General features: G+C 44.6%; 1 protein-coding gene across 3 annotated transcripts; it reads left to right on the top strand.

Moving 5' to 3' along the window:
- The first annotated feature begins 144 nt into the window (after window positions 1-144).
- LOC143276556 (protein adenylyltransferase SelO, mitochondrial-like) lies at window positions 145-27,006 on the top strand. Of its 3 annotated transcripts, none has more exons than XR_013053592.1 (15): window positions 145-526; window positions 2,131-2,345; window positions 4,263-4,401; window positions 6,178-6,323; window positions 7,134-7,257; window positions 9,424-9,542; window positions 10,974-11,077; window positions 15,204-15,376; window positions 16,562-16,596; window positions 18,149-18,349; window positions 21,069-21,189; window positions 23,383-23,552; window positions 25,289-25,458; window positions 26,176-26,697; window positions 26,909-27,006. XR_013053592.1 is itself a non-coding variant. In XM_076581137.1 (15 exons), the coding sequence occupies exons 1-15, from the start codon at window positions 266-268 to the stop codon at window positions 26,295-26,297; spliced, it is 2,100 nt and encodes a 699-aa protein (XP_076437252.1). In that variant the 5' UTR covers window positions 145-265; the 3' UTR covers window positions 26,298-26,713. The 3 variants fall into 3 exon arrangements, 2 of the variants coding, with proteins under 2 accessions (XP_076437252.1, XP_076437251.1); XM_076581137.1 differs by lacking the exon at window positions 26,909-27,006 and adding an exon at window positions 3,908-3,943 and having other exon boundaries at window positions 4,299-4,401; window positions 26,176-26,713; XM_076581136.1 differs by lacking the exon at window positions 26,909-27,006 and having other exon boundaries at window positions 26,176-26,713.
- The last annotated feature ends 356 nt before the right edge of the window (window positions 27,007-27,362 follow it).

Here is a 27,362-nt window from a genome sequence, read left to right as displayed (position 1 = left end):
TTAACGGAGAATTTTGCCTCAAAGGACAACACACACACACACACACACAAACACACACACACACTTCGAATGTCGTCTGAAAAGATCTACGAACAACAACTCTCGACACACACACACAAAAAGTGCTTCAATCAGAGTGTACGTTCTTTATTATGATGGTTATGAAACCAGACGATGAACAGTCGAAACATGTGAAAACGTCCCATTTTTACAGCAAGCACATTTGAAAAGTCATTTGAATGTTGAAGGTTCTGATGTTCGGCGAATGTTCAAACGTTTCTCCAGCCTGGTTAGCTGTGGTGAATTTAACGGCTCAACACCTCGACGAAACACAGTCCAGCGAAGGTCGAGTTCAGTGACGGGGCGCGCTGTGGTGTGGCGTGGAGTTGCCAAACTCTCACGTCAAATCCGTGGAATGGCAACGCTCGAGACCCTCAACTTCGACAACAAAGCCCTGAGAGATCTGCCCGTTGACCCAAATCCTGACAACCGTCAGAGACAAGTACCCGGTGCATGTTTCTCCAAGGTGTGTTGAGAGGGGTGTTGGGGGGGGGGCTCGTTGAATAAGTTGACGTTGTGTCTCCGTCACTGTCTCGAGCCCTTCGTCAAAGATACTAATAATTATCTGTTAGTGTTAATTAATGTCTGTGCCCTTCGTGTCTTTGTGCCTCTGACTCGATATGTGTCTTTGTATTTGAAAGAACTTGATCGATTACTGTCCCTGTCAAATTATGTCTCGTCCAGTCTTCCCCAAGTCGACCCCCCTCCCCCCACTGTCCATACCTTTCCTGTCTCCCCACGTTGTTGTTGTTGTTGTTGTTGTTGTTGTTGTGTGTGTGTGTCTCAGAGAGAGAGAGAGAGAGAGTGTGTGTGTGTATGTGTGTGTGTGTGTGTGTGTGTGTGTGTGTGTGTGTGTGTGTGTGTGCTCTTCTTCTCTTATTACTGTTAGTTTTATTAAGTCATACTCAGATGCTGTTTATTTAAAATATTTGTAATTCTTATATATGTTATTTACCCCCCTTGGCCACCCATTCCACATCCTACTCTATCTAACGTCTCTTGTCCATACTCCCCTTTGGTAATAAAACAAACATTTTGTGGCCCAAACAAAAAAAAAAAAGTGATGCTGCAATGCTGATGTGCTCTCCCTGTGGAGAGCAGCCAGAATTTCACACAGAGAAATCTGAAGCGACAAAATGAAATGCCATATCATGCCATATCATGCCATAACAGCAGAGCACAGCACAGCAGAGCACACAATAGAACAGACTTCCACACTACATACCACCGCACACCACCACACCACACCGCACCACACTGCACCACACCACACAACACACCATCACACACCACAACCAAACACACACAACACTGCACACGCCACACACCTCACACCACACCACACCACACCACACCACAACTAAACACACAACACTGCACACACCACACCACACCACACCACACCACACCACACCACACCACATCATACTACCACACCATACCACACCACACACGCCACACCCTGCCATGTCACACCTCACACCACACCACACCACACCACACACCATTACACATCACAACATAATACCACACACCACACCACACCACACACCATTACACATCACAACTAAACATACACACCACACACCACACCACATCACACCACACATGCCACACCCTGCCACGCCACACACCTCACACCACACCACACCACACCACACCACACCACACCACACAACACACAATCACACAACACAGCACAACACAACAAAACACAACATACACCATTCTGTGAGATGTTTCTCAGGTTTAGCCCAACACAGTGAAGAAAACACCACACCACACCACACCACACCACACCTCACACCATTCCTCACACCACACCACACCACACCACACCACACCACACCACACCAACATATCACAGCACACTACAGCACAGCACAGCACAGCACAGCACAGCACAACTCACCACACCACTCCACCACACACCACCACAAACCACACTACACCACACCCCAGTACACCCAACCCACACCACACCACACCACACCACACCACACCACAACACACCATGATGTCCGTCAGGTTCAGCACATCACACGCCTCGCACTCATGATTTCCCTTCAGGTCCGGCCGACACCGGTGAAGAACCCCCAGCTGGTGGCATGTTCCCTCCCCGCCCTCACCCTGCTGGACCTGCCGCTGGCCCAGGCTGAAAGAGCAGACTTCGCCCACTACTTCAGCGGTAACAAGCTGCTGCCTGGCTCCCAGCCTGCAGCTCACTGCTACTGTGGACATCAGTTCGGATCCTTCGCTGGGCAGCTGGGGGATGGTGCCACCATGTACGGTCACAGGATTTTTTATACAATTTTTAGTTTTCTATTTATTTCTACTTAGGAAAAAGAACAGAAGCATTATGGTGGGTTTTTATAAAATTTTTATTTATCTATTTATTTTTACTTCAGAAAAAGAACAGAAGAATTATGGTGGGTTTTTATTAAAAAAAAAAAGAAAAGAAAAGAAAAGAATTATGGTGGGACGTTTTTACTCAGTGTGGTTGGCCAATTTTTGACCTTACTTGTGTAAACAAAGTCTTAAGTTTTTAATCGCTTGATCTTTGTTGTCCATGTATGTGATGTGGGTTTTTTCTATATATATCTATTTTCACATTTTAAAAAATTCAAAAAAGAGAAAAGTATGGTGGGGTGTTTACACACAGTGTGGTTGGCTAATTTTTGACTTACTGTTGTGAACAGAGTTAGTCTGTGTGATTGCCTGGTCTTCGTTTTCCATGTATGTGTTATGGTGTGTGTGTGTGTGTGTGTGTGTGTGTGTGTGTGTGTGTGTGTGTGTGTGTGTGTGTGAGTCACTGTGTAAGTGTGTGTGTGTGTGTGTGTGTGTGTGTGTGTGTGTGTACATGTGTAATTGTCTGTATGTGTGAGTGTGGTAAGCTTAACGGTTGGAATTTTCTCGGCAAGTGCAAGTAATATATATCTGAACCAAACTTTGTAGGATGGTAGATATATGCATGTCACTTTTCCAGTCATCCCCTTAATAATGACAAAGTAAGCATAGTGAGAGGACATAGATGTCACTCTCACTCACACACACACACACACACACACACACACACACACACACACACATGCGCGTGCGCGCGCACCAGTGCAGTGCAGGTGTGTACAGGTACCTGGGAGAGGTAAGGCAGGGAAGAGGTGAGAGATTCAGTTCAAAGGGGTCAGTCAGTGACAGTGACAGTGACAGGTGTGTACAGGTATCTTGGTGAGGTGGTAAACAAGGCAGGAGAGAGAGGTGAGAGATTCAGTTCAAAGGGGCCAGTCAGTGACAGTGACAGGTGTGTACAGGTACCTGGGAGAGTTAAGGCAGGGGAGAAGTGGGAGATTCAGTTCAAAGGGGTCAGTCACTGACAGTGACAGGTGTGTACAGGTACCTGGGAGAGGTGGTGAACAAGGCAGGGGAGAGGTGGGAGATTCAGTTCAAAGGGGCCAGTCAGTGACAATGACAGTGACAGGTGTGTACAGGTATCTTGGAGAGGTGGTGAACAAGGCAGGGGAGAGGGGAGAGATTCAGTTCAAAGGGGTCAGTCACTGACAGTGACAGGTGTGTACAGGTACCTGGGAGAGGTGGTGAACAAGGCAGGGGAGAGGTGGGAGATTCAGTTCAAAGGGGCCAGTCAGTGACAATGACAGTGACAGGTGTGTACAGGTACCTTGGAGAGGTGGTGAACAAGGCAGGAGAGAGGTGGGAGATTCAGTTCAAAGGGGTCAGTCACTGACAGTGACAGGTGTGTACAGGTACCTGGGAGAGGTGGTGAACAAGGCAGGGGAGAGGTGGGAGATTCAGTTCAAAGGGGCCAGTCAGTGACAGTGACAGGTGTGTACAGGTATCTTGGTGAGGTGGTGAACAAGGCAGGAGAGAGGTGGGAGATTCAGTTCAAAGGGGCCAGTCAGTGACAGTGACAGGTGTGTACAGGTACCTGGGAGAGGTGGTGAACAAGGCAGGAGAGAGGTGGGAGATTCAGTTCAAAGGGGCCAGTCAGTGACAGTGACAGGTGTGTACAGGTACCTGGGAGAGGTGGTGAACAAGGCAGGAGAGAGGTGGGAGATTCAGTTCAAAGGGGTCAGTCAGTGACAGTGACAGTGACAGGTGTGTACAGGTACCTGGGAGAGTTAAGGCAGGGGAGAGGTGGGAGATTCAGTTCAAAGGGGTCAGTCAGTGACAGTGACAGGTGTGTACAGGTATCTTGGAGAGGTGGTGAACAAGGCAGGAGAGAGGTGGGAGATTCAGTTCAAAGGGGCGGGCCTCACCCCTTACTCCAGACAGGCGGACGGCAGGAAGGTGTTACGTAGCACCATCAGAGAGTTCCTCTGCAGCGAGGTGGGTTATGTGTGTGTGTGTGTGTGTGTGTGTGTGTGTGTGTGTGTTTGTTTGTATGTGTGTGTGTGTGTGTGTGTGTGTGTGTGTGTGTGTGTGTGTGTGTGTGTGTGTGTGTGTGTGGAAATATGTCTATTTTCTGTTTTCATACTGTGTGTATATTATATATATATTATATATCTCTTTTTATTTCTATTTTGTCATATACACCATGTTGTTATTGAAATATTTATTTTCGATAAGGTTTTAACTTGGCGGATTTTTATTGATGTGTAGTATGGCTGGTATGGTGTTGCTGACAGTGTTTATTATCATGTGTGTAACTGTAAGTGAGAGGGAGGGGGGTGGTGGGCGGCGTGATTGGGTTTGTATACATGTATGTGAGTGCATGAGTTTTTGTGTAGCAGGAAATGAAATGGCTTTTCTTACTAGTTAATTTACATATTAAAAAAAAAAATCATTTGTGTGTGTTATTATTAAGAAGCTGCGCGCGCGTGTGTGTGTGTGTGTGTGCAAAAACATAGTGGTTTTAGTTGTGTGTGTGTGTCCATGTGTGTCTGTGTTTGTGTGTGTGTCTGTGATACTTTTAATGATTACATTTTTCTGGGGAAATTCTGGTACAGTGGTAGTCTGTCAATATCAAAGTTGGCTGAAACCCCCCCCCCCCCCAACCCCCCCCCCACCCCCCACCCCCCCCCAAAAAAAAAAAAAACCCAGGAGAAAATCAGATTTCTCACATATTCTAATTGTAATGACAATGCACTTCTGGGAAGGGCACAAAATATAAAATAAGCCAAAAAATGTTTCTTAACTCAGTTTGCTGTTATATTAATTTTATTTCTTTTACAAAACTTAGCAGTTTTAGGTGACATACTGACACACTGATTGACAGCAGTAATATCTTTTTTTTATTTAGCTACTTCTACTCAGTACTGTTATATTAGTTACTGAGTACACTGGTGCATACATCAGCCAGTTGGAGAAAAAACCAGCCAAGAAGTTGGAAATCAGTCTCAGTGTGCTGTCTGGCTCTTCCCCACAGCTACATACCTGCTACAACCCCCCTGGAACAGTACTTCATTAGAACACTACAGTAAAAAGTACAGTGGTTTACTAAAACAGTGAAAATGGATGTAGAAATTGTTGATTTAATTAGTTAACGAAGTTTCGTTTTCATACTTCCGGAATCTGTAAATGGTTCAGTTTAGAACACAAACTGTACCAAGCAAGGATAAACGAATTTTGAGTAGTGTGCTGGTACGAGAATACTTGTACCTGTTCCACAGGGGAAATAACCATGGTACATGGTATGAGTTAGCTCATACCTGGAGTAGAATGATATGTTGACATTAAAGTATATGATAGTCATGTATGATAGTCAGTCGTTTTTGACTTTGACCATGAGAACAGCAGAGGAGGTAACTGCTGTCCTGACTATCTGGGCTAGAATTTGGTTATAGTGGAGAGTGTCTTGCCCAAGTTACATTCGCACTCTCTCGGCCAAGAGGGTTTTAGGACAGTCGGTGCTGAGATAGCCCCCAAGGACCAACTGAACTGGCCCCCCAAGGCTGCAGCACTAAGAGCCAGTACAATTTTGCCTCCTAGTTTGAGAGTCATAGTCCTTCACAAAAGACTGTAAGTGATTTCCCTTTGCACTGAAGAAACCATTGATCATACAGCTCCCACTTTGCTGTTGGCCCACCTGTAAACTAATGTCAATCTGTGATATAAACTCATACATACTGGCCCTCAAAGTGATCAACACACTGTACCTGACAGGCGATCCATCACCTGGGCATTCCTACGACCAGGGCAGGTAGCTGTGTGACCTCTGACAGCACGGTGACCCGTGACATCTTCTACAACGGAAACCCCACAGAGGAACGGTGCAGCATCGTGCTGCGTATTGCCCAGAGCTTTCTCAGGTGGTGGTCGTGTGTGTGTGTGTGTCAGTGTGTGTGTGTGTGTGTGTGTGTATGTGTGTGTGTATGTGTGTGTGTGTTTGTGTATTTGTGTGTGTGTGTGTGTGTGTGTGTGTGTGTGTGTGTGTGTGTGTGTATGTGTGTATGTGTGTTTGTGTGTGTGTGTGTGTGTGTGTGTGTGTGTGTGTGTGACTGACACTGTGTGTGTGTGTATGTTTGTGTGTGTGTGTGTGTGTGTGAGTGTGTGTGTGTGTTTGAGAGGTGGAGTGTGAGTGTGTGTGTGTGAAAGAAGAAAAAACAAAAGATAAATACATAAAAATACTACTACTACTAATATTTATAAGGCGCAAAATCTTGATGAAGTCAACTCTAAGTGCGCGCGCGCACACACACAAACACACACACACACACACACAAAGCAAAAAAAAAAAGACAAAAAAAGACAACAATGATGATAAATAAGCAAATAAATCTAAAACATGCAGACATACGTTCACATATACACACACACACACACATACAATGCAATACAAAATTACAATACAGTACACCAGCTGCCGTGGAACTTGTTCACCCACCTTGTAGGCAGCCATACTTTTTTGGGGGGAATGATGTGTCTAACATGTAGATCTGTGATAAATGCAGGTTTGGGTCATTTTGAGATTTTCAAGGCTGAAGATAAAAGGACAAGGTTGTGTGTGCCTAACATGTAGATCTGCGGTGTTTTGAGCAGGTGGTTTGAGATTTTCAAGACTGAAGCATGAGATGGCGTTGTGATGTGTTTTCTAACATGTAGGTCTGTGATGTGTACAGGTTTGGGTCGTTTGAGATTTTCAAGCCTGAAGATGAACTGACTGGGCGGGTGGGACCCAGCGTTGGGCGGGTGGACATCTTGAAACGTCTGCTGGACTACACTGTGTCCACGTTTTATCCTGAGGTCAGGCTGATGTGTGTACTGTGTTGTGTTGTGTTGTGTTGTGTGGTCATGTTGTTAGTGTGTGTGTGTGTGTCTGTGTGTGTGTGGACGTGTGTGTTTGTGTATGGATTGTGTGTGTGTGTGTGTGTGTCCGCGTTTTACCCTGAGGTCAGGCTGACGTTTGTATTTTGTTGTGTTGTGTGGTCATGTCCTTAGTGTGTGTGTGTGTGTGTGTGTGTGTGTGTGTGGACGTGTCTGTTTGTGTGTGTGTGTGTGTGTGTATGGATTGTGTGTGTGTGTGTGTATGTGTGTGTTTGTGTGTGTGTGTGTGTGGACGTGTGTGTTTGTGTATGGAGTGTGTGTGTGTGTGTGTGTGTGTGTGTGTGTGTACACATGTGTCTCTCTACTGACGTGTTTATCAACAAGAAATAGTTGAATTGTGGTTTAAAGATAAAAACCATATTAATTAAAAACAAGCACCAGTTTTCACTCCTGTTTTTTTAATCTTTTTTTTTTTGTATTTGATTATGATGGGTGCAGTAGCCAAGTGGTTAAAGCATTGGACTTTCAATCTGAGGGTCATGGGTTCGAATCTTGGTAACGGCACCTGGTCTCCCAGGTCAACATGTGTGCAGACCTGCTAGTGCCTGAACCCCCTTCATGTGTATATGCAAGCATAAGATCAAATACACATGTTAAAGATCCTGTAATCCATGTCAGCATTCGGTGGGTTATGGAAGCAGGAACATACCCATCATGCACACCCCTGAAAACGGAGTATGGCTGCCTACAAGGCGGAGTAAAAACTGTCATGCACATTAAATCCCATTCGTGTACATGGGAGTGAACATGGGAGTTGCAGCTCACGAGCAAAGAAGAAGAAGATGTATTTGATTATCATGATGAGTTATTAAGTGTGAATTTAAGTTTCACCTTCTTAAGACTCTTCTTTGTTTTAAATGTGATATTATCACTATTACCTTGGGGTTCATTTGTGGCTGCTGTTAAATCTGTCAGGTTCGTCACTTTATGCTTGTAAAGTTGTCATGTGTATGGTAGGTAGCTTTCTTTTTTTTTTTTTTTTTTGCTGCCCGATCATCTGCACCGTTTCAGTGGCATTACTTCCATGCCTCTCATTTAGATTCCCCCATACATGGCCACACCAGGGTTCGTCAGTCACAGTTCCAGCATCGGCAGTCCACAGGGAACCATCAGTGTTGGGTCACCAGGGTGCCACACACCAGAGGAGACCCTGCACTGTATGCTGAGTCACTTGGGTGGTGTTCAGTGGTGCCTGTTCTGATTTAACGTACTTGGGACACCACCTACTAAGCCCCCTACTAATGACAATAATGGCTTAGTGGCAGAGCCAGACCGAGTGAGTGTCCCTACCAGAGTGGAGACTGCCACCACGTCCCTCAAACAACAGCACCCCCCATGAATCTGCCGACAGTGAAGACATTGACAGGACTCACCCCAAGCACGGAAGTGGAGGGGTATTGAAACTGAGGTCAGGGCATGAAATGCCACAGACTTTGAGACTGTTTTGTTGATGATGATGAAGGAGGAGGAGTATGACGATGACGATGATGATGTTGCTATGGAGGTCCTGCGTGACAAGGCTGTATTCTACACTTCCTGTCATAATGATATCCAGATGTTAACCAGACCTGAGAGATACAGACACTTGCAGTGTTGGTCAGGTAATTAGAGCAACACACCCAAAGACACATCCTTGAAGTGGATGACACTTGACTGTGTGGTCCCAGTCTCCCCATTTCTGCCCACAGCACACTCAACTCTGGGTAGGAGCCGGCCACGGGCCGAAAAACCCACCTCTGCTGGGATTCGAACCCGCATCCTCCCAGCCGTCAGTCTGCAACACTAACCACTTTGCCATGGCGGCTGGTAGCTTTGATTTCTTGGCAATATAACTTACTCAGACAGGGAAAAAAAAGAACCCCCCATAAAAGTTCTGAGGGAACGTGCCAGAAAATTGAAGTATTGGAACACACACAAGAAATGTTGTACCGAGGAAACGTGCCAGAAAATAAAGTATTGAAACACACACACGCATGAAATGTTGTGATCAATTCTCTGAGCAGTTAGCTGATCCAGTGGAGATGGCCATATTGATGCTGGGATGGTTTTTTTAACATTTTTTTTGTTTATTTGCTTGATGTCCAGATCTGGAGGCAGTACGAGTCAGGAGAGAGAGAAGACATGTACGTGGCCATGTTTGAGGAAGTGGTGCGGCGGACAGCTCGCTTGGTGGCCCAGTGGCAGTGTGTCGGCTGGTGTCACGGGTCTGTGGGTTCAGTTCTCTGCACTAGTGTGATTATAATCATGATTATTGTTGTTGTTGTTATTATTTTTTTTAGTAGTAGTATTGCTGTGTGTCGGCTGGTGTCATGGGTCTGTTGGTTCAGTTCTCTGTATAAATGTGATTATTATCATAATTATTGTTGCTGTTGTTGTTGTTATTATTATTATTATTATTATTATTATTAGTAGTAGTAGTAGTATTGTTGTTGTTGTTGTTATTATTGTTATCATTATTGCCATGTGTTGGCTAGTGTCATGGGTCTGTTGGTTCAGTTCACTATATTATCATGATTATTATGATTATCGTTATTATTATCGTTGATAACTATTATTATTGCTGTGTGTTTTTTTTTGTCTGTCCTTTGTTATAATTATTGTCAAGTTAACTGTATGATATTATTCTGATTATTACTGTCATCATCAGCGCTATCAGTGATTGTTGCTTCTGTTACTTTACTATGATTACGATTATTGTTATTATCGTCGTATATATTATATATTATTATTGTCCTTGTTGTTGTTATCACTGCCTTGATGTCCTGCAGTTTGGGAGAAGAAGCCTGTTGCATTGTTTGGACGGAAGAGCCTAGTATGGTCGTAACCCGCTACTAACTGTGTGTAGTATGGAACTCGCCAATGGCGTAGTTCGGTCAACGTAGGCATTTAGTCACGTGTAGCTGTCAGAAAGTTAGAACCAAGCAGTGCAACTGGTGAGATAATACTGGTTCTGTGGTGGTCTGGTTCTGTCTTGCAGTCAGTTGATTGAGAGGTGTGTGGAGGTTTGTGTGTCAGGGGTGTGTGTGTGTGTGTGTGTCTGGTGTGTGTGTGTGTCTGTGTGTGTGTGTGTGTGGTTATGTGTGTGTAGGCGATGGGATTGGGGCGGGGGTATTTGTGTGTGTGTGTGTGTGTGTGTGTGTGTGTGTGTGTGTGTGTGTTGCACAGTGTGGTGATGCCAGGGCCTCTTTCAGTCCAAATAACATCCTCGCCTTCTGTAATTCTGTGTGCCAGATGTTTCCTCTTCTCTATTGCTCTCAGTGATTCGTGCTTTTTAAAAAATTTTTCCTTTTCTTTCTGTCAACTTATTATTTTATTTTTTTTCTGCCTTGCTGATCCATTTTTTTCTGACCATCTTCCAGGGGAGAGCAGCCCTGATTTCAAACAGAGAAACTGGTTGTGATAAAACAGTCATACAGTACAATGCAGTACAATGCAATGTAACGCAACGTATTGCAACATGATGCAACGCAACTCAGTGCAGCACAGCACAGCACGATATGACTCAACACAATACAACTCAGCACAGCACAACACAACACAAAACAACACAACACAATACAACACAGCGCAGAGCAACGCAGCGCAATACAACTCAACACAACACAACATAATATCGTTTTGCATTGCACTTGCAGAGTGCTGAACACTGACAACATGAGCATCGTGGGTCTCACCATCGACTACGGTCCCTTTGGCTTCATGGACAGATTTGACCCTCAGTTCATCTGTAACACTTCAGGTAAATCGCTTCTCTCTCTGTCTTTCCAGTCTGCTCTGTCTTACTTTGACTGTGTCTGTCTGTAGATCTGAAGGTCTGTATGTCTCTATTTCACAGTGTATCCGAAGGTCAGTATATGTTTCACAGTGCATGTTTCACAGTGTATCTGAAGGTCTGTATGTCTCTATTTCACAGTGTATCCGAAGGTCAGTATATGTTTCACAGTGTATCTGAAGGTCTGTATGTCTTTATTTCGCAGTGTATCTGAAGGTCAGTGTATCTCTATTTCGCAGTGTATCTGAAGGTCAGCATGTCTCCCAGACGGGTGCAATAGCTGAGTGGTTGAAGCTTTGGACTTTCAATCTGAGAGTCTGTGAGTTCGAATCTCGGTAACGGCGCCTGCTGGGTGGAGGGTGGTGAGATTTTTCGATCTCCCAGGTCAACGTATATGCAGACCTGCTTGTGCCTTGGCCCCCTTCGTGCGTATACGCAAGCAGATCAAATATGCCTGTTAAAGATCCTGTAATCCATGTGAGCATGGAGTGGTAAAAACGGTCATACACGTAAAAGCCCACTTGTGTACATACGAGTGAACGTGGTAGTTGCAGCCCAAGAACGAAGAAGAAGAAGAAGAAGTATGTCTCTCTCTCTCTCACAGTATTCGGTACTGTTTATTTGTCAATATCATATTTCTGTATTTTCATTGCCATCACAATGTTTTTATCTCAGTGTTCATATTCACACCTGGAGGGATGCCCTTTTCCAAAGACACAACATTACGCCAGTACTGGGCCTCAATCCCTGATCACTTGGGGAACACTGGATCAGAAGTCTCTATTGTCTTGTTTGCCTGCTTCATCCATTCAGTCCCTTCAGTGCATACAAAACCCTGCTGCCCGACTCGTCCTCAGGAAAAAAAAAGATCTGAGCACATCACTCCTCTTTTGCAACATCTCCACTGGCTCCCTGTCTCACACAGAATAAAGTACAAGATCAGCACTCTTCAGTTTCAGTTTCAGTACTCAAGGAGGCGTCACTGCGTTCGGACAAATCCATATACGCTACACCACATCTGCCAAGCAGATGTCTGACCAGCAGCGTAACCCAACGTGCTTAGTCAGGCCTTGAGAAGAAAAAAAAAAGAAAAATAAAAGAAAAAAAGATAAGCTTACATAAATAAATAAATAAATAATAATTATGATATAAAAAAAAGGTAGTAGTAATGAAAAAAAAACAAAAACAAAAAAAAACAAAAACAAAAAAACGACAACAATGATGATAAATAAGCAAATAAATGTAAAACATGAAGACACACATTCACACATGCACTCACACATGCATAACAGATATGCACCAAACACGCAGTTTCACAGATATGAAAGCACAGTCAAATACATATAAACGTACATGAGCTCCAACACACAAACACACACACACACACACACACACACACGTTACCCTGCACCTCCTCTACCCCCCTCCTCCACACACTCATTTCTAGTCTATGTATCACAGCTTCCACGGCACACACACACACACGCACACACGCACACGCACACGCACACACACACACTCTATGTTATAAATGTATTCACAAATTAGCCCATTCCTATCTCTTTGGCTGCCTTCACCTTTACACTCCATCTCGCTCACTACGATCAGCTTCACTCTCGACTGTTGGCCGCCGTTCTTTATCTGTCTCTGAACCTTGCAATTAGAATGAACTTCCTCTTTTGCTTCGTCAGGTCTCCGCACTCAGCTCTTTAAAGTCTGGCCTTAAAACCCACCTCTTCCCAAAATAGCCTCCCTTCCCTGCCTCTTCCTTGTCTTCAGTTTCTCCAGTTTTAGCGTTATGCATGCGTGTGAATGACTGGTACGAAAGCGCTTTGATTTGTCTATGTACAAGATTCAGCGCTATATAAATACCATTATTATTTTTATTATTATTATTATTATTATTAAGTCCAGTGCCTAACTCTGGCACAGCACTTCTTAGTGTCATGTACGCGGATGAAATCCTTACGCTTTGACGCCTCTTTGAAACTTGAGAGCGGAGCACAACTGGAATGAGTGTTGACTGGATTGAATGCAGTGGTTTGTTTGTGTGTAGTGAGATTAACTTTCTTTTTTTTTTTTTTTTTTTGCTTCCCCATCATCAGCACCGTTTCGTTGGCATTACTCCCACGCCGCTCATTTAGATCCCCCCATACATGGCCACACCCAGGTTCGTCCGTAACAGTTCCAGCGTCGGCAGTCCACAGGGAACCATCGATGTTAGGTCTCCAGGAGGCCACACACCAGAGGAGACCCTGCTTTGCTGCTGAGTCACTTCGGTGGTGTTCAGTGGTGCCTGTTCTGATTTAATGTACTTAGGACACCACCTACTAAGCCCCCTACTAACGACAATAATGGCTTAGTGGTAGAGCCAGACTGAGTGAGCGTCCCTCCCAGATTGGAGACCACCACCACGTCCCTCAAACAACAGCCCTTCATGAATCTGCCGACACTGAAGACATTGACAGGACTCACCCCAAGCATGGAAGTGGAGGGGTATCGAAACTGAGGTCATCATGAGAGCAGGGCATGAAATGCCACAGACTTCGAGACTGTTTTGTTTATATTGTTGATGATGAAGGAGGAGGAGTATGATGATGACGATGACGATGTTGCTATGGAGGTCCATTTTGGTTTGGGACTGCGTGACAAGGCTGTACTCTATGCTTCCTGTCATAATGATATCCTGGTGTTAACCAGGCCCGAGAGATACAGACCCTTGCAGTGTTGGTCAGGTAATTAAAGCAACACACCCAGAGATGCATCCGTGAAGTGGATGGCACTCAACTGTGTGGTCCCAGTCTCCCCATTTAAGCCCATAGCACACTCAACTCTGGGTAGGAGCCGGCCACGTGCTGAAAAACCCACCTCCGCTGGGATTCGACCCCGCATCCTCCCAGCCGTCAGTCCGCGACACTAACCACTTTGCCACGGCGGCTGGTTGTGAGATTAACTTTCAAGTTTCAAGGTGTCAAAAGTGTGCAGACTGAGCCATAAATGCTGCGCCACATCTGCTGTGAAAACAGCAGCAAAGAGCAGGTGTGTGATCAGTGTGTCAATCCAACACATTGGTCAGGCCTTGAGGAGCCTACACGTCGTTTGTGTGAAACATTAACATCGAATGACAAATAAAAGAGAAACACAGGGTTGTAGGTTCACATCGTTTACACACGTGAGCCAAAAAGAAAAGGAAAAGTAATTTCAATAAAGGTAAAGATATGTTGCAGGAAAATTATAGAACCAAGTGTTGAGTTGAGTGATGAATGCTTACCTGATTGAATGTGTTGTGCGTCATCACTGTTGACCTTGCTGTTGAATGTGTTGTGTGTGATGAGTGTTGACCTAATTGAATTTGTTGGTGTGTTGTGTGTGATGAGTGTTGACCTAATTGAATGTGTTGGTGTGTTGTGTATTATGAATGTCAACCTAATTGAATTTGTTGGTGTGTTGTGTGTGATGACTGTTGACCTAATTGAATGTGTTGGTGTGTTGTGTGTGATGACTGTTGACCTAATTGAATGTACTGGTGTGTTGTGGACGATTACTATTATAATAGTTTATTTATATTGTGCCTTTCATTAAAATACAATAATGCTCAAGGTCACACTACATGAGTAAAATATAACATGAAAGAAAACTCCATGCAAAAAATCACAACCACATGTAAAGATCTCCTAAGCCGTTAAAGCACGCACAGACAAAATGCACACATACACACACACGCACACAGAGACACACACTGTTTGACGTGAGTGAACATGCTATCATCATTGTTGTCTTTTTTATTTATTTATTTATTTATTTTCTTTTCATTATTATTGTTATTTATTTATTTTTTAATTATATTATTGTTATTTAGTTAGTTAGTTATCTATTTATTTATTTATTCATTTATTTATTTATTTATTCATTATTTATTTTATTTTATTTTTTTATCAAGGCCTGACAAAGCGCGTTGGGTTACGCTGCTGGTCAGGTATCTGCTTGGCAGATGTGGTGTAGTAGCGTATATGGATTCGTCCGAATGCAGTGACTCCTCCTTGAGCTACTGAAACTGAAACTGAAACTGAACATGTTGGTGTGCTGTACACAGACGACGGAGGGCGGTACTCCTACGAGAAGCAGCCGGAGATCTGCAGGTGGAACTGCGGGAAGCTGGCTGAGGCCATTCAGGGGGCCGTGCCCCTGGACAGGACCAAGGCTGTAGTGGACAGCGTATTTGATGAGGAGTTTGGTCAGTGCTACACCGCAACCATGAGGAGGAAGGTGTGTGTGGTGTGTGGTGGTGGTGGTGTGGGTGTGTGGGGTGTGGTTTGGTGTGGTGTGGTGTAGTGTGGTGTGGTGTTGTGGACAGTGTCTTTGATGAGGAGTTTGGTCAGTGCTACACTGCAACCATGAGGAGGAGGGTGTGTGTGGTGTGGGGTGGTGGTGTGGTGGGGTGGTGTGGTGGGTGTGGTGTGGGGTGGTGGTGTGTGGTGGTGTGGTGATGTATGGGGTGTGTCGTGTGGTGTGTGGGTGTGGTGTAGTGTGGTGTGGTGTTGTGGACAGTGTCTTTGATGAGGAGTTTGGTCAGTGCTACACTGCAACCATGAGGAGGAAGGTGTGTGTGGTGTGGGGTGGTGGTGTGGGTGTGTGGGGTGGTGGTGTGGTGTGGTGGTGTGGGGTGAGGTGGGGTGTGGTGTGGGGTGTGTGGAGTGGTGTGGTGTGGTGGTGTATGGTGGTGTGGTGTTGTGTGGTGTGGTGTGGTGTGTGGTGTGTCAATGCAAGAATCTTTGGTGAACGTTCTTTCTTCTTTGCTGCTCCTCACATCTGGAACAACCTTCCTCATCTGTCATCATATCCGTGCATCGGATTCTATCTCTGCTTTTCACTCATCACTAAAAACTCATCTTTTTAAAACCTATCTATAAGCACTCTCTGCTTCCTTTTTCTCCAACACCACCCATGTCAGCTCACTCTGGATGCACGAAGAGTGGGAAAGGGAGAAGGAGTTGGAGGGGGTGGTGGGGTGGGGGGGGGGGGGGGAGGGGTTTTGAGAAAGAGTGGCCATGAATGATCTGTAATTTGTAATATTTTTCCTTGATGTAAAGCGCCCTGAGCTCTTAGAGAGAAAGGGTGCTATGTGAATGTACACTATTATTATTATCATTATTATTATTATTATTATTATTATTATCATAACTACTGATCATTATTATGATTTGTGAAGTGTGGTATGGTGTGGGGTGGTGTTGGGTGGGGTTTGGTGGTGTGATAGACGGTGTCTTTGATGAGGAGTTTGGTTGTCACTACATCGGCACCATGAGGGGGAAGGTGTGTGTGGTGTTGGCTGGTGTGGTGTGGTGTGGTGGAAAATATCTTAATGCATGTTTAGTGTGCATGATGTATGTGCACGAACCAGAATAATGAAAATTAAACCTGATATACTTCTTGGTTTTTTTTTCTCCACAGCTTGGATTGCTGAAGAAAGAATTTCCTGAAGACAAGTAAGTGTGATTTGTGATCATTTTTTACTCACTTGTGTAAACAAAGTGAGTATGTTTTAACCCGGTGTTCGTTTGTCTGTGTGTGTGTGTGTGTGTGTCTGTGTGTCCGTGGTAAACTTTAACATTGACATTTTCTCTGCAAATACTTTGTCAGCTGACACCAAATTAGGCATAAAAATAGGAAAAATTCAGTTCTTTCCAGTCATCTTGTTTAAAACAATATTGCACCTCTGGGATGGGCACACACACACACAAAAATGAAGCCTAATTATATGCAAACTGCATTTACTGTTATATTTATATTTTTTGTATTCTCTAAACTTGGCACTTTGATCTGATATTCTGACACAACAAGAGCAGTCATTATTATCATTTTTTGTTCAAACAGGAACTTCTTTTGCTAAGCATGGAATTTTTATTTATTTTGTAAACGTTTTGGTGCAGAGAGTAAAAAAGGGAAATTACTCTGTAATTAATTCTAGGGGACTTAATTTGCTTTAAACTGATATTTCTCATCTTAAACATTACATTTTTTTTCTTTTCTTTTTTCTTCTCCCAAGCTTATCCATCATATTTAATACAGAGCACTTTTCAACCATTTTAAAAATCTCTTTTTTTTCCCTCCCTTATGATTCCTTTACAGGATAAAGCGTGAAGCACAAGTGAGTCTTGAAGGCTTTGCCTCTTGTTTTTTTATATTTTGTTTTTTGCTATTTTCTTTTCTTTTATGCTTCATCTATTGCTAAAACTGTTGTTTGAACAAATAGACTAAAGATCAGAGATGTAAGCTTCATCTGCAGCTGAAGATATTGTCTCAGGAAGAAGGCTTAACTCACTCTGAATGATGGAACGCTATAGCGTTCCTGACATAAGGTAGCGTTCCGGACGACGGAACGCTATAGCGGTTTCGACAATTAAAATTTTTTCCATGTTTCTCATGGGGTAGCATAACAATCGCAGCTACACCAGGCATTGCGAACGTGTGAAGGGTCGAATGGAAAGTTTCTTCATGAGATTCTGTAACAACACACTCCACAGTGAGCCAGTGAGTTCAGGACCCCGCACGACAAGCTAATCTGCTTACGTATCGAAAATGGCGTCGCAGGCGATACAAGTGGAAATTTTTTGGAGCAAACTAGATCATGACAGCGGCTTTTACCGCTGCTGAAGTGATTGAAATGCTTCAAACTGAAGGTTTTGACATCGACAAGGATGATGAAGACGTTGAATAAAGTATCTGCAGTGAAGAAAGCAACCAGCAAGAAGGTACTGAAAGTGACTCAGCTTCTGAGAGCATTGAAAAGGGAGAGGGGTGGGCGTTCACACAATGTGAGGAGAGGGGTCAATGGGTCAAGTACAGTGCGTTTCATTCAGTTACGTTATCTTTTGTATTTTTTGTGATTTTTTTCCCCCTAACCCTAACAAATGGGTCATCTGTAGGGAAATGCAAGGGAGAGAACTATTCGTCCGGAGTGAGTTAAGAGGTGTATGTCGAAAACCCAAGAGCCAGGTGTTGAGATGAAGGTGGTGGGCATGGTGCTGGTGTTGACAGGAGTCTGGTGGAGAGTCTCCTCAAAGTCATGGAGGAGACGGGGGCGGACTTCACCAACTCCTTCCGCTGCCTGAGTCGCCTGCCGCTGCCTGGGATGCCTGGGTTCGAGTCCGGGCGCCAAGAGTTGCTGGACTTTCTGCTGACTCAGTGCTCCACTGTGGAGGAGATGAGGAAAGCCTGCAGCCCTCGCATGGACCCCAGGTGGGTGTGCTGTGACCCCAGGTGTGTGGTGTGGTGTGACCCCAGGTGTGTGGTGTGACCCCAGGTGTGTGGTGTGGTGTGACCCCAGGTGTGGGTGTGGTGTGACTCCAGGTGTGTGGTGTGACCCCAGGTGCGTGGTGTGACCCCAGGTGTGTGTAGTGTGAACCCAGGTGTGACCCCAGGTGTGTGGTGTGGTGTGACCCCAGGTGGGTGTGGTGTAACTCCAGGTGTGTGGTGTGACTCCAGGTGTGTGGTGTGGTGTGACCCCAAGGGGTGTGGTGTGACTCCAGGTGTGTGGTGTGACTCCAGGTGTGTGGTGTGGTGTGACCCCAAGGGGTGTGGTGTGACCCCAGGTGTGGTGTGACCCCAGGTGTGTGGTGTGGTGTGACCCCAGGTGGGTGTGGTGTGACTCCAGGTGTGGTGTGGTGTGACCCCAGGTGTGTGGTGTGGTGTGACTCCAGGTGTGTGGTGTGGTGTGACCCCAGGTGTGTGGTGTGACCCCAGGTGTGTTGTGTGACCCCAGGTGTGTGGTGTGGTGTGACTCCAGGTGTGTGGTGTGGTGTGACCCCAGGTGTGTGGTGTGGTGTGACCCCAGGTGTGTGGTGTGACCCCAGGGGTGTGGTGTGGTGTGACTCCAGGTGTGTGGTGTGGTGTGACCCCAGGGGTGTGGTGTGGTGTGACCCCAGGTGGGTGTGGTGGACTCCAGGGGTGTGGTGTGGTGTGACCCCAGGGGTGTGGTGTGACCCCAGGGGTGTGGTGTGACCCCAGGTGTGGTGTGACCCCAGGGGTGTGGTGTGGTGTGACCCCAGGTGTGTGGTGTGGCCCCAGGTGTGTGGTGTGGTGTGACTCCAGGTGTGTGGTGTGACCCCAGGTGTGTGGTGTGGTGTGACTCCAGGTGTGTGGTGTGACCCCAGGTGTGTGGTGTGGTGTGACCCCAGGTGTGTGGTGTGGTGTGACCCCAGGTGTGTGGTGTGGTGTGACCCCAGGTGTGTGGTGTGGTGTGACCCCAGGTGTGTGGTGTGGTGTGACCCCAGGTGGGTGTGGTGGACTCCAGGTGTGTGGTGTGGTGTGACCCCAGGTGTGTGGTGTGACCCCAGGTGTGGTGTGACCCCAGGTGTGTGGTGTGACTCCAGGTGTGGTGTGACCCCAGGTGTGTGGTGTGACCCCAGGTGTGGTGTGACCCCAGGTGTGTGGTGTGACCCCAGGTGTGTGGTGTGGCCCCAGGTGTGGTGTGTGACCCCAGGGGTGTGTGGTGTGACCCCCAGGTGTGGTGTGACCCCCGGTGACCCCAGGGTGTGTGGTGTGACCCCAGGGTGTGTGGTGTGACCCTAGGAGTGTGATAATGACCCCGGGGGTGTGTAGTGTGAACCCAGGTGTGTGGTGTGACCCCAGGTGTGTTGTGTGACCCCAGGTGTGTGGTGTGGTGTGACCCCAGGTGTGTGGTGTGGTGTGACCCCAGGTGTGTGGTGTGGTGTGACCCCAGGTGTGTGGTGTGGTGTGACTGGTTTCACAGGCATATAGAACTAAAGATAGATCAGCTTAGTATGTGTATTTGTTGGGGGTATGGATTTACTTAATGCACATGCTTACATGTTGGCAAAATTGAATAGTAAAATCCAATCCAATGTAATTTACATGTGTGTGTGTGTGTGTGTGTGTGTGTGTGTGTGTGTGTGTGTGTGTGTGTGTGTGTGTGTGTGTGTGTGTGAGTGTGAGTGTGTGTGTGTGTGTAGATGTTTGTTGTGTCTGGACTTGTATGTTGGTGTGAGTGTGTCCATGCACAAACACTTGTATGTGTATGCATATACATACAAATTCTTGTGGTTATTGTGTGTGCATGTATGTCATTGTCGGTTCATGTTTGTACTTTTCAGGTACTGTTCCCCCCCCCCCCCTGCCCCCCCCCGCCCCCCCCCCCCAGGAATTCCTTGCCTTGTGACCCCAGTTCACTTGAAAATCTGTTCTATTCTGCTCTGTTCTATTTTTGTTTGTATTCTGTTTCTGTTGTATTCTGTTCTTAAATGTATTCTTTATATATTCTATTCTATTTCTGTGTGTTCTATATCTCTTCTGTTCTATTCCTGTATGAATTTGGCAGTTCTGTTCTGTTCTGTATCCATTGTCTTGTCTTGTCTTGTATTATTGCATTGCATTGTATTGCATTGTACTGTACAGCATTGCATTGTACTGTACTTTATTGCATTTCATTTCCTTGTATTATATTGTACTGTACTGTACTGCATTGCATTGTATGTATTGCATTGCATTGTATTGTACTGCATTGCATTGTATTGTACTGTACTGCATTGCATTGTATTGTATTGTATTGTACTGCATGGTATTGTATTGTACTGTACTGAACTGCGTTGCATTGTATTGTATTGTATTGCATTGCATTGCACTGCATTGCATTGCATTGCATTGTATTACATTGCATTGTACTGTACTGTGCTGTGCTGTATTTGTACTGCATTGTATTGCATTGCATTGTATTGCATTGTATTATATTACATTGCATTGTACTGTACTGTACTGTACTGCACTGCACTGCACTGTATTGTATTGTTCTGAAATGCATTGCATTGCATTGGATTGCATTGTATTGCATTGCATTGCATTGCATTGTATTGTATTGTATTGTTTTGTACTGAATTGTATTGTACTGCACTGCACTGCATTGTACTGTATTGTACTGTATCATGTGGTGTGTGTGTTGCAGACAGCTGCAGATGATGATGATGCTGATCCAGACCAACCCAGGACTGCTGCCCGCCCTCGGTCGTGGCTTTGCTGCTCTGAGCGCTGAGCTGGACCGCATGGAGAGACTGAAGGAGCTGGAGGTGTGTGGTGATGGGGATGATGATGGTGGTGATGATGGTGGTGGTGGTGATGGTGGTGATGGTGGTGGTGATGATGGTGATGATGATGATGGTGGTGGTGATGATGATGATGATGGTGATGGTGGTGATGATGGTGATGGTGGTGGTGATGGTGATGATGGTGGTGATAGTGGTGATGGTGTTGATGATGGTGGTGATGATGATGGTGATGGTGGTGATGATGGTGGTGATGGTGGTGATGGTGATGGTGATGGTGGTGATGATGATGGTGGTGGTGATGGTGGTGATGGTGATGGTGGTGATGATGATGGTGATGATGATGGTGGTCATGGGGATGGTGGTGGTGATGATGATGGTGATGGTGATGATGATGGTGATGGTGATGATGATGATGGTGATGGTGATGCTGAAGGTGGTGATGGTGATGATGGTGATATGAGTATGGTGATGATGATGAGTATGGTGATGATGATGATGATGGGTCATAGCTTTGCAGCTCTGAGCGCTGAGCTGGACTGTATGGAGAGACTGAAGGAGTTGGAGGTGTGTGTGTGTCTGGTGATGGTGATGGTGATGGTGATGATATAATGGTGACTGATTTCTAATCAGTCATTTTTGTTGTGGTTCTCTTCTTCTACTTCTTCATCATCTTCTTCATCTTTGTCTTCTTTCTCATTTTGTCTACTTGTTGTTGTTGTTGTTGTTCTATTTGTTATTGTTGTTATCAGTTATTATAATCATGATGCGGACTGCGTTGTTTCAGAGCGAAACCCAAGCGGCCTTATCAATTATCATTATAATCCTGATGCTGACTGCGTTGTTTCAGAGCGAAACCCAAGCGGCATTATCAATTATCATTATAATCCTGATGCTGACTGCGTTGTTTCAGAGCGAAACCCAAGCGGCATTATCGATTATCATTATAATCCTGACGCTGACTGCGTTATTTCAGAGCGAAACCCAAGCGGCATTATCGATTATCATTATTATCATGATGCTGTGCATTATTTCAGAGCGAAACCCAAGCGGTATTATCGATTATCATTATAATCTTGTCACTGACTGCGTTATTTCAGAGCGAAACCCAAGCAGCATTATCAATTACCATTATTATCAGATCGCTGACTGCGTTATTTCAGAGCGAAACCCAAGCGGCCTTATCAGTTATCATTATTATCATGACGCTGACTGCGTTATTTCAGAGTGAAACCCAAGCGGCCTTATCAATTATCATTATTATCATGACGCTGACTGCGTTATTTCAGAGCGAAACCCAAGCGGCCTTATCAATTATCATTATAATCATGACGCTGACTGCGTTATTTCAGCATGAAAGCCACGCGGCAATATCGATTATCATTATTATCATGATGCTGTGTGTTATTTCAGAGTGAAACCCAAGCGGCATTATTTCAGAGTGAATCCGAAGCGGCCTTATCAATTATCATTATTATCATGATACTGACTGCGTTGTTTCAGAGCGAAACCCAAGCGGCCTTATCAATTACCATTATAATCATGACGCTGACTGCGTTATTTCAGAGCGAAACCCAAGCGGCATTATCGATTATCATTATAATCATGACGCTGACTGCGTTATTTCAGAGCGAAACCCAAGCGGCATTATCGATTATCATTATTATCATGATGCTGTGCGTTATTTCAGAGTGAAACCCAAGCGGCCTTATCAATTATCATTATTATCATGACGCTGACTGCGTTATTTCAGAGTGAAACCCAAGCGGCCTTATCGATTATCATTATTATCATGATGCTGACTGCGTTATTTCAGAGCGAAACCCAAGCGGCATTATCAGTTATCATTATTATCATGACGCTGACTGCGTTATTTCAGCATGAAAGCCACGCGGCAATATCGATTGTCATTATTATCATGACGCTGACTGCGTTATTTCAGAGCGAAACCCAAGCAGTCTTATCGATTATCATTATAATCATGACGCTGACTGCGTTATTTCAGCATGAAAGCCACGCGGCAATATCGATTATCATTATTATCATGATGCTGTGTGTTATTTCAGAGTGAAACCCAAGCGGCATTATTTCAGAGTGAATCCGAAGCGGCCTTATCAATTATCATTATTATCATGACGCTGACTGCGTTATTTCAGAGTGAAACCCAAGCGGCATTATCGATTATCATTATTATCATGATGCTGTGTGTTATTTCAGAGTGAAACCCAAGCGGCAAAGGCAGGCAGGGACAGGGAGAAGTGGGCCCAGTGGCTGATGAAGTACGCTGACCGGCTGAAGCTGGAAGCCGATGCGGCCAATCAGAGTGCGGAATCCTTGCAGACGGCCAATCAGGAGAGAGTGACTGCCATGAATGGCTGCAATCCTAGGTCAGTGGCTTTCGTGTCTTTGTGTTGTAGTTTGTGTATGTATGGTTTGTGTGTGTGTATTGTGTGTGTGTGTGTGTGTGTGTGTGCACGTGTGTGTGTGTGTGTGTGTGTGTGTGTGTTTATCTTTGTGTTTGTGTGTGGTATTTGCATACTTGTGTCAGGTTGTGTGTGTGTGTGTGTGTGTGTGTGCATGGGTTCACTGAGCATGGCCCATTTTCCTTCATTTTATATTATTTCCCTTCTTCTTTGTGTCTGTTACTTCACCAAGTTTTGATTTATTTCCTTATCTGTTTGCTTTCACGTACTGTCTTATTTCAGTTTTATGCTAATGTTTTAAAATGACTGGAGGACTAATCGGCACGTTGGGTTTATGTGATGTTCAGGCACCAGCTGCCTGATCTTATGGTGTGTTCTGTGGGTTATATGGATCACACTGCACGCCATGACGCTTCCTTGAAACTGAAACTGAAACTCTTAAGTTCCTATCAGTATTTTTAAGTCGGTTTATAATGATGTTATGTTGACTGAAACAGGTGTGGGTTGATTATTTATTTATTAAAAAAAAAAAAAGAATAGTCTGTTTAATTATTAAAAAAAAAAAATTTACATTATTTTCAAAACTTTCACTCGATTTAGATTTTGACATGGACTAGGTGAGACGTGTGTGAAATTGTCTCTTTAAGATTTGACATGGACTGAGTGACACTTGGGTGAATTGGTCTCTTTAGGTGGGAACACGACAGTGCAAAAGAGACCAAAATGATGATTTTTCATGATTTGGGTTTTTGATGGATTTTGATTCTTGAACATCTCTTCTATCATAAGCGTAGGTTTTTCCACTGTAAAGATGTCTTTAGCAATGAAAAAATTGCCAATAAAGATTGCTTGCTGAATCACGGAAGTGTTTATTTTGTTCAGTTTTGACACATGTTGTCAAGTTTCTGGCCTTGACAACATATCTTGGACTTGTTCAATGATGAGTAAACCTACAACCATGAGACTTTGCATGATTGTTTTATAACATGTTATTGAAGTTTTGTAGTGAGTATGTATGAAAATATTCTCTGGGTTTTAATTCATAGCGGTTCCAGTCGTTTTACCCATTGTAAATTTTGAGGATTTCACAATACCCAAATTAAAAAAATTCATGAAAAATACAATAATTGAAGAAAGAACACAATCTCACGTGAAAATGAAGGTAATGTCATTGTGTATCAAGTCCACATAAAAAATATTTGCATGCTGCACATGGACCACAAACCCAATTTCTTTTATACATTGTTTTGATTTGTTTCCATAGCAACGGGTATTCACAGAAATCTAAGATAACTTTTTCTGTGATCCACAAATGATGATGTACCTAGTAGACAAAAAAAACGAAAAAAACCCAGAGATATTGTTGGAGAGAAAAAATGTCGTTATTTGACTGTTGTGTCAGGCCTTGAGGTTTTACTGAGACTTTGGTGAATTGGTCTCTTTAAGGTTTTGTCTTCAGCATGATTTCTGTCTGCCTTGTTCGAAGATGTGGTGGCGTTCAGACCTGAAACAGACCTTTGGCTGCAAGGAATGATTTGATCTGAAGGCAGGGTGGTTCTTTGAAACTACACCGCTCAGCTGATCACCTGGATATAAGCAGCAAGATTGATATGATTTGAACACAGGGTGGTTCTTCAAACCAACGTCTCTCAGTTGATCACCTGGATATAAGCAGCAAGATTGATGTGATTTGATCGCAGAGTGGTTCTTCGGAACTACATCGCTCAAAACGCCATTGACGCAGCAGTGAAGGGAGATTACTCTGAGGTCAAGCGGGTTCTGAAGATCCTGGAGCGTCCCTTCGATGACGCCGCCACAGAGGACTTGGCTGATGCTGCTGGTGGAGTGAACGTGGCCGTCAGCGATGAGGGTGAGTGGTTCATGTGTGTGATGAGGGTGAGTGGTTCATGTGTGTTATGTGTGATGAGGGTGAGTGGTTCATGTGTGTTATGTGTGATGAGGGTGAGTGGTTCATGTGTGTGATGAGTGATGAGGGTGAGTGGTTCATGTGTGTTATGTGTGATGAGGGTGAGTGGTTCATGTGTGTTATGTGTGATGAGGGTGAGTGGTTCATGTCAGTGATGAGGGTGAGTGGTTCATGTGTGTGATGAGTGATGAGGGTGAGTGGTTCATGTGTGTGATGATGGTGAGTGGTTCATGTGTGTGATTTAGTGGTTCATGTGTGTGATGAGGGTGAGTGGTTCATGTGTGTGATGAGGGTGAGTGGTTTGTTGTTGGTTCATGTGTGTGATGAGGGTGAGTGGTTGTGGTTCTGTTGTTGGTTCATGTGTGTGACTGCAGAATGGCCAGTGATGTCCACACTGGGTGAGTTTTGTCCATGTGATCTTGACGAAAGTGCTTCCTGGATGATGATGATGATGATGATGATGATGGTGATGGTGATGATGATGATGACGACAATAACAAGGATGATGACGACGACAACGATGACGACGCTGATGACGATAATGATAATGATGATGATGATGAGGATGATATGGATATTTATACAGCTGTAGTAGGGTTACAATACCCAAACAGGTCCCTGTACGTCATATGAGCGTAACAAGGACCGTTTCTTTCTCAGCGTCCGCCTCCTGTAGAGGGAAGGAGACACAGAGTGGAGGGGGCGATGCTTGTCACGCCAGGCGGGTGGTGTCCTACGATAGCAAGCCTCCAGACTGGGCCATGGACCTCAGGGTCACCTGATCCTCGTAAAGGTCACCAGTGTCGTGTCACTGTCCGCCCGGAGTTCTCTCACCTTGCTCTTCGTCTTGCGTGTCGTTGCCGTCGTCGTCTTCGTCGTCTTTGTCTTCTGTGTTTGTCAGATGGATGAGTTAAACTGACTCGAAACATATTTAACTTGACCAGGTCGCTCAGTTTTATTTTTCGTTTTATGTGTGTGATGCGTGAGCTGATGATTCCTTCACAGCGGATAAAGTTTCCACATAGTGTCTACGATAACCTGGAACTGTGAACTGTCAGGTTGATGGTAACGCTAGCACCATGTCAATACACAGTGTCTACGATAATCTAGAACTGTGAATTGTCAGGTTGGTGCCATGTCAATACACAGTGTCTACGATAATCTAGAACTGTGAATTGTCAGGTTGATGCCATGTCAATACACAGTGTCTACGATAATCTAGAACTGTGAATTGTCAGGTTGATGCCATGTCAATACACAGTGTCTACGATAATCTAGAACTGGAACTGTCAGGTTGATGGTACCATGTCAATACACAGTGTCTATGATAATCTAGAACTGAAACTGTCATGTTGGTGCCGTGTCAATACACAGTGTCTACAATAACTGTCAGGTTGATGCCATGTCAATACACAGTGTCTACAATAATCTAGAACTGGAACTGTCAGGTTGGTGCCATGTCAATACACAGTGTCTACAATAATCTAGAACTGGCACTGTCAGGTTGATGGTACCATGTCAATACACAGTGTCTACGATAATCTAGAACTGTGAATTGTCAGGTTGATGCCATGTCAATGCACAGTGTCTACGATAATCTAGAACTGGAACTGTCAGGTTTATGCCATGTCAATGCACAGTGTCTATGATAACCTAGAACTGTGAACTGTCAGGTTGATGGTACGATGTCAGTACTGAATGTTAGTGACCTGTCGGTCACGTTGTACTTTGCTGGTTCTTGTGCATTCACGTGGGAATGCTGGAGGGAGACAGAAATTGAAATGAATGTGACAGAAAAAGGTGTTCTGTATGGCAGTTGTGGAGAGAAAAATGAAATCAAAATGAGT

This window comes from Babylonia areolata, chromosome 32, assembly GCF_041734735.1.
Source record: "Babylonia areolata isolate BAREFJ2019XMU chromosome 32, ASM4173473v1, whole genome shotgun sequence".
NCBI lineage: Eukaryota > Metazoa > Mollusca > Gastropoda > Neogastropoda > Buccinidae > Babylonia > Babylonia areolata.
Note: the sequence above shows the minus strand (reverse complement) of the source record. Positions and strands in the feature narration are given on the sequence as shown.

Excerpts from the sequence above, each read along its gene's own strand:
- LOC143276556 (XM_076581136.1), top strand. The coding sequence starts at position 266 with ATGTTCAAACGTTTCTCCAGCCTGGTTAGCTGTGGTGAATTTAACGGC. Across the intron at positions 7,258-9,423 it reads TGTCCACGTTTTATCCTGAG|ATCTGGAGGCAGTACGAGTC; the intron begins GTCAGGCTGATG and ends CTTGATGTCCAG. Across the intron at positions 21,190-23,382 it reads AGAGACTGAAGGAGCTGGAG|AGTGAAACCCAAGCGGCAAA; the intron begins GTGTGTGGTGAT and ends GTGTTATTTCAG.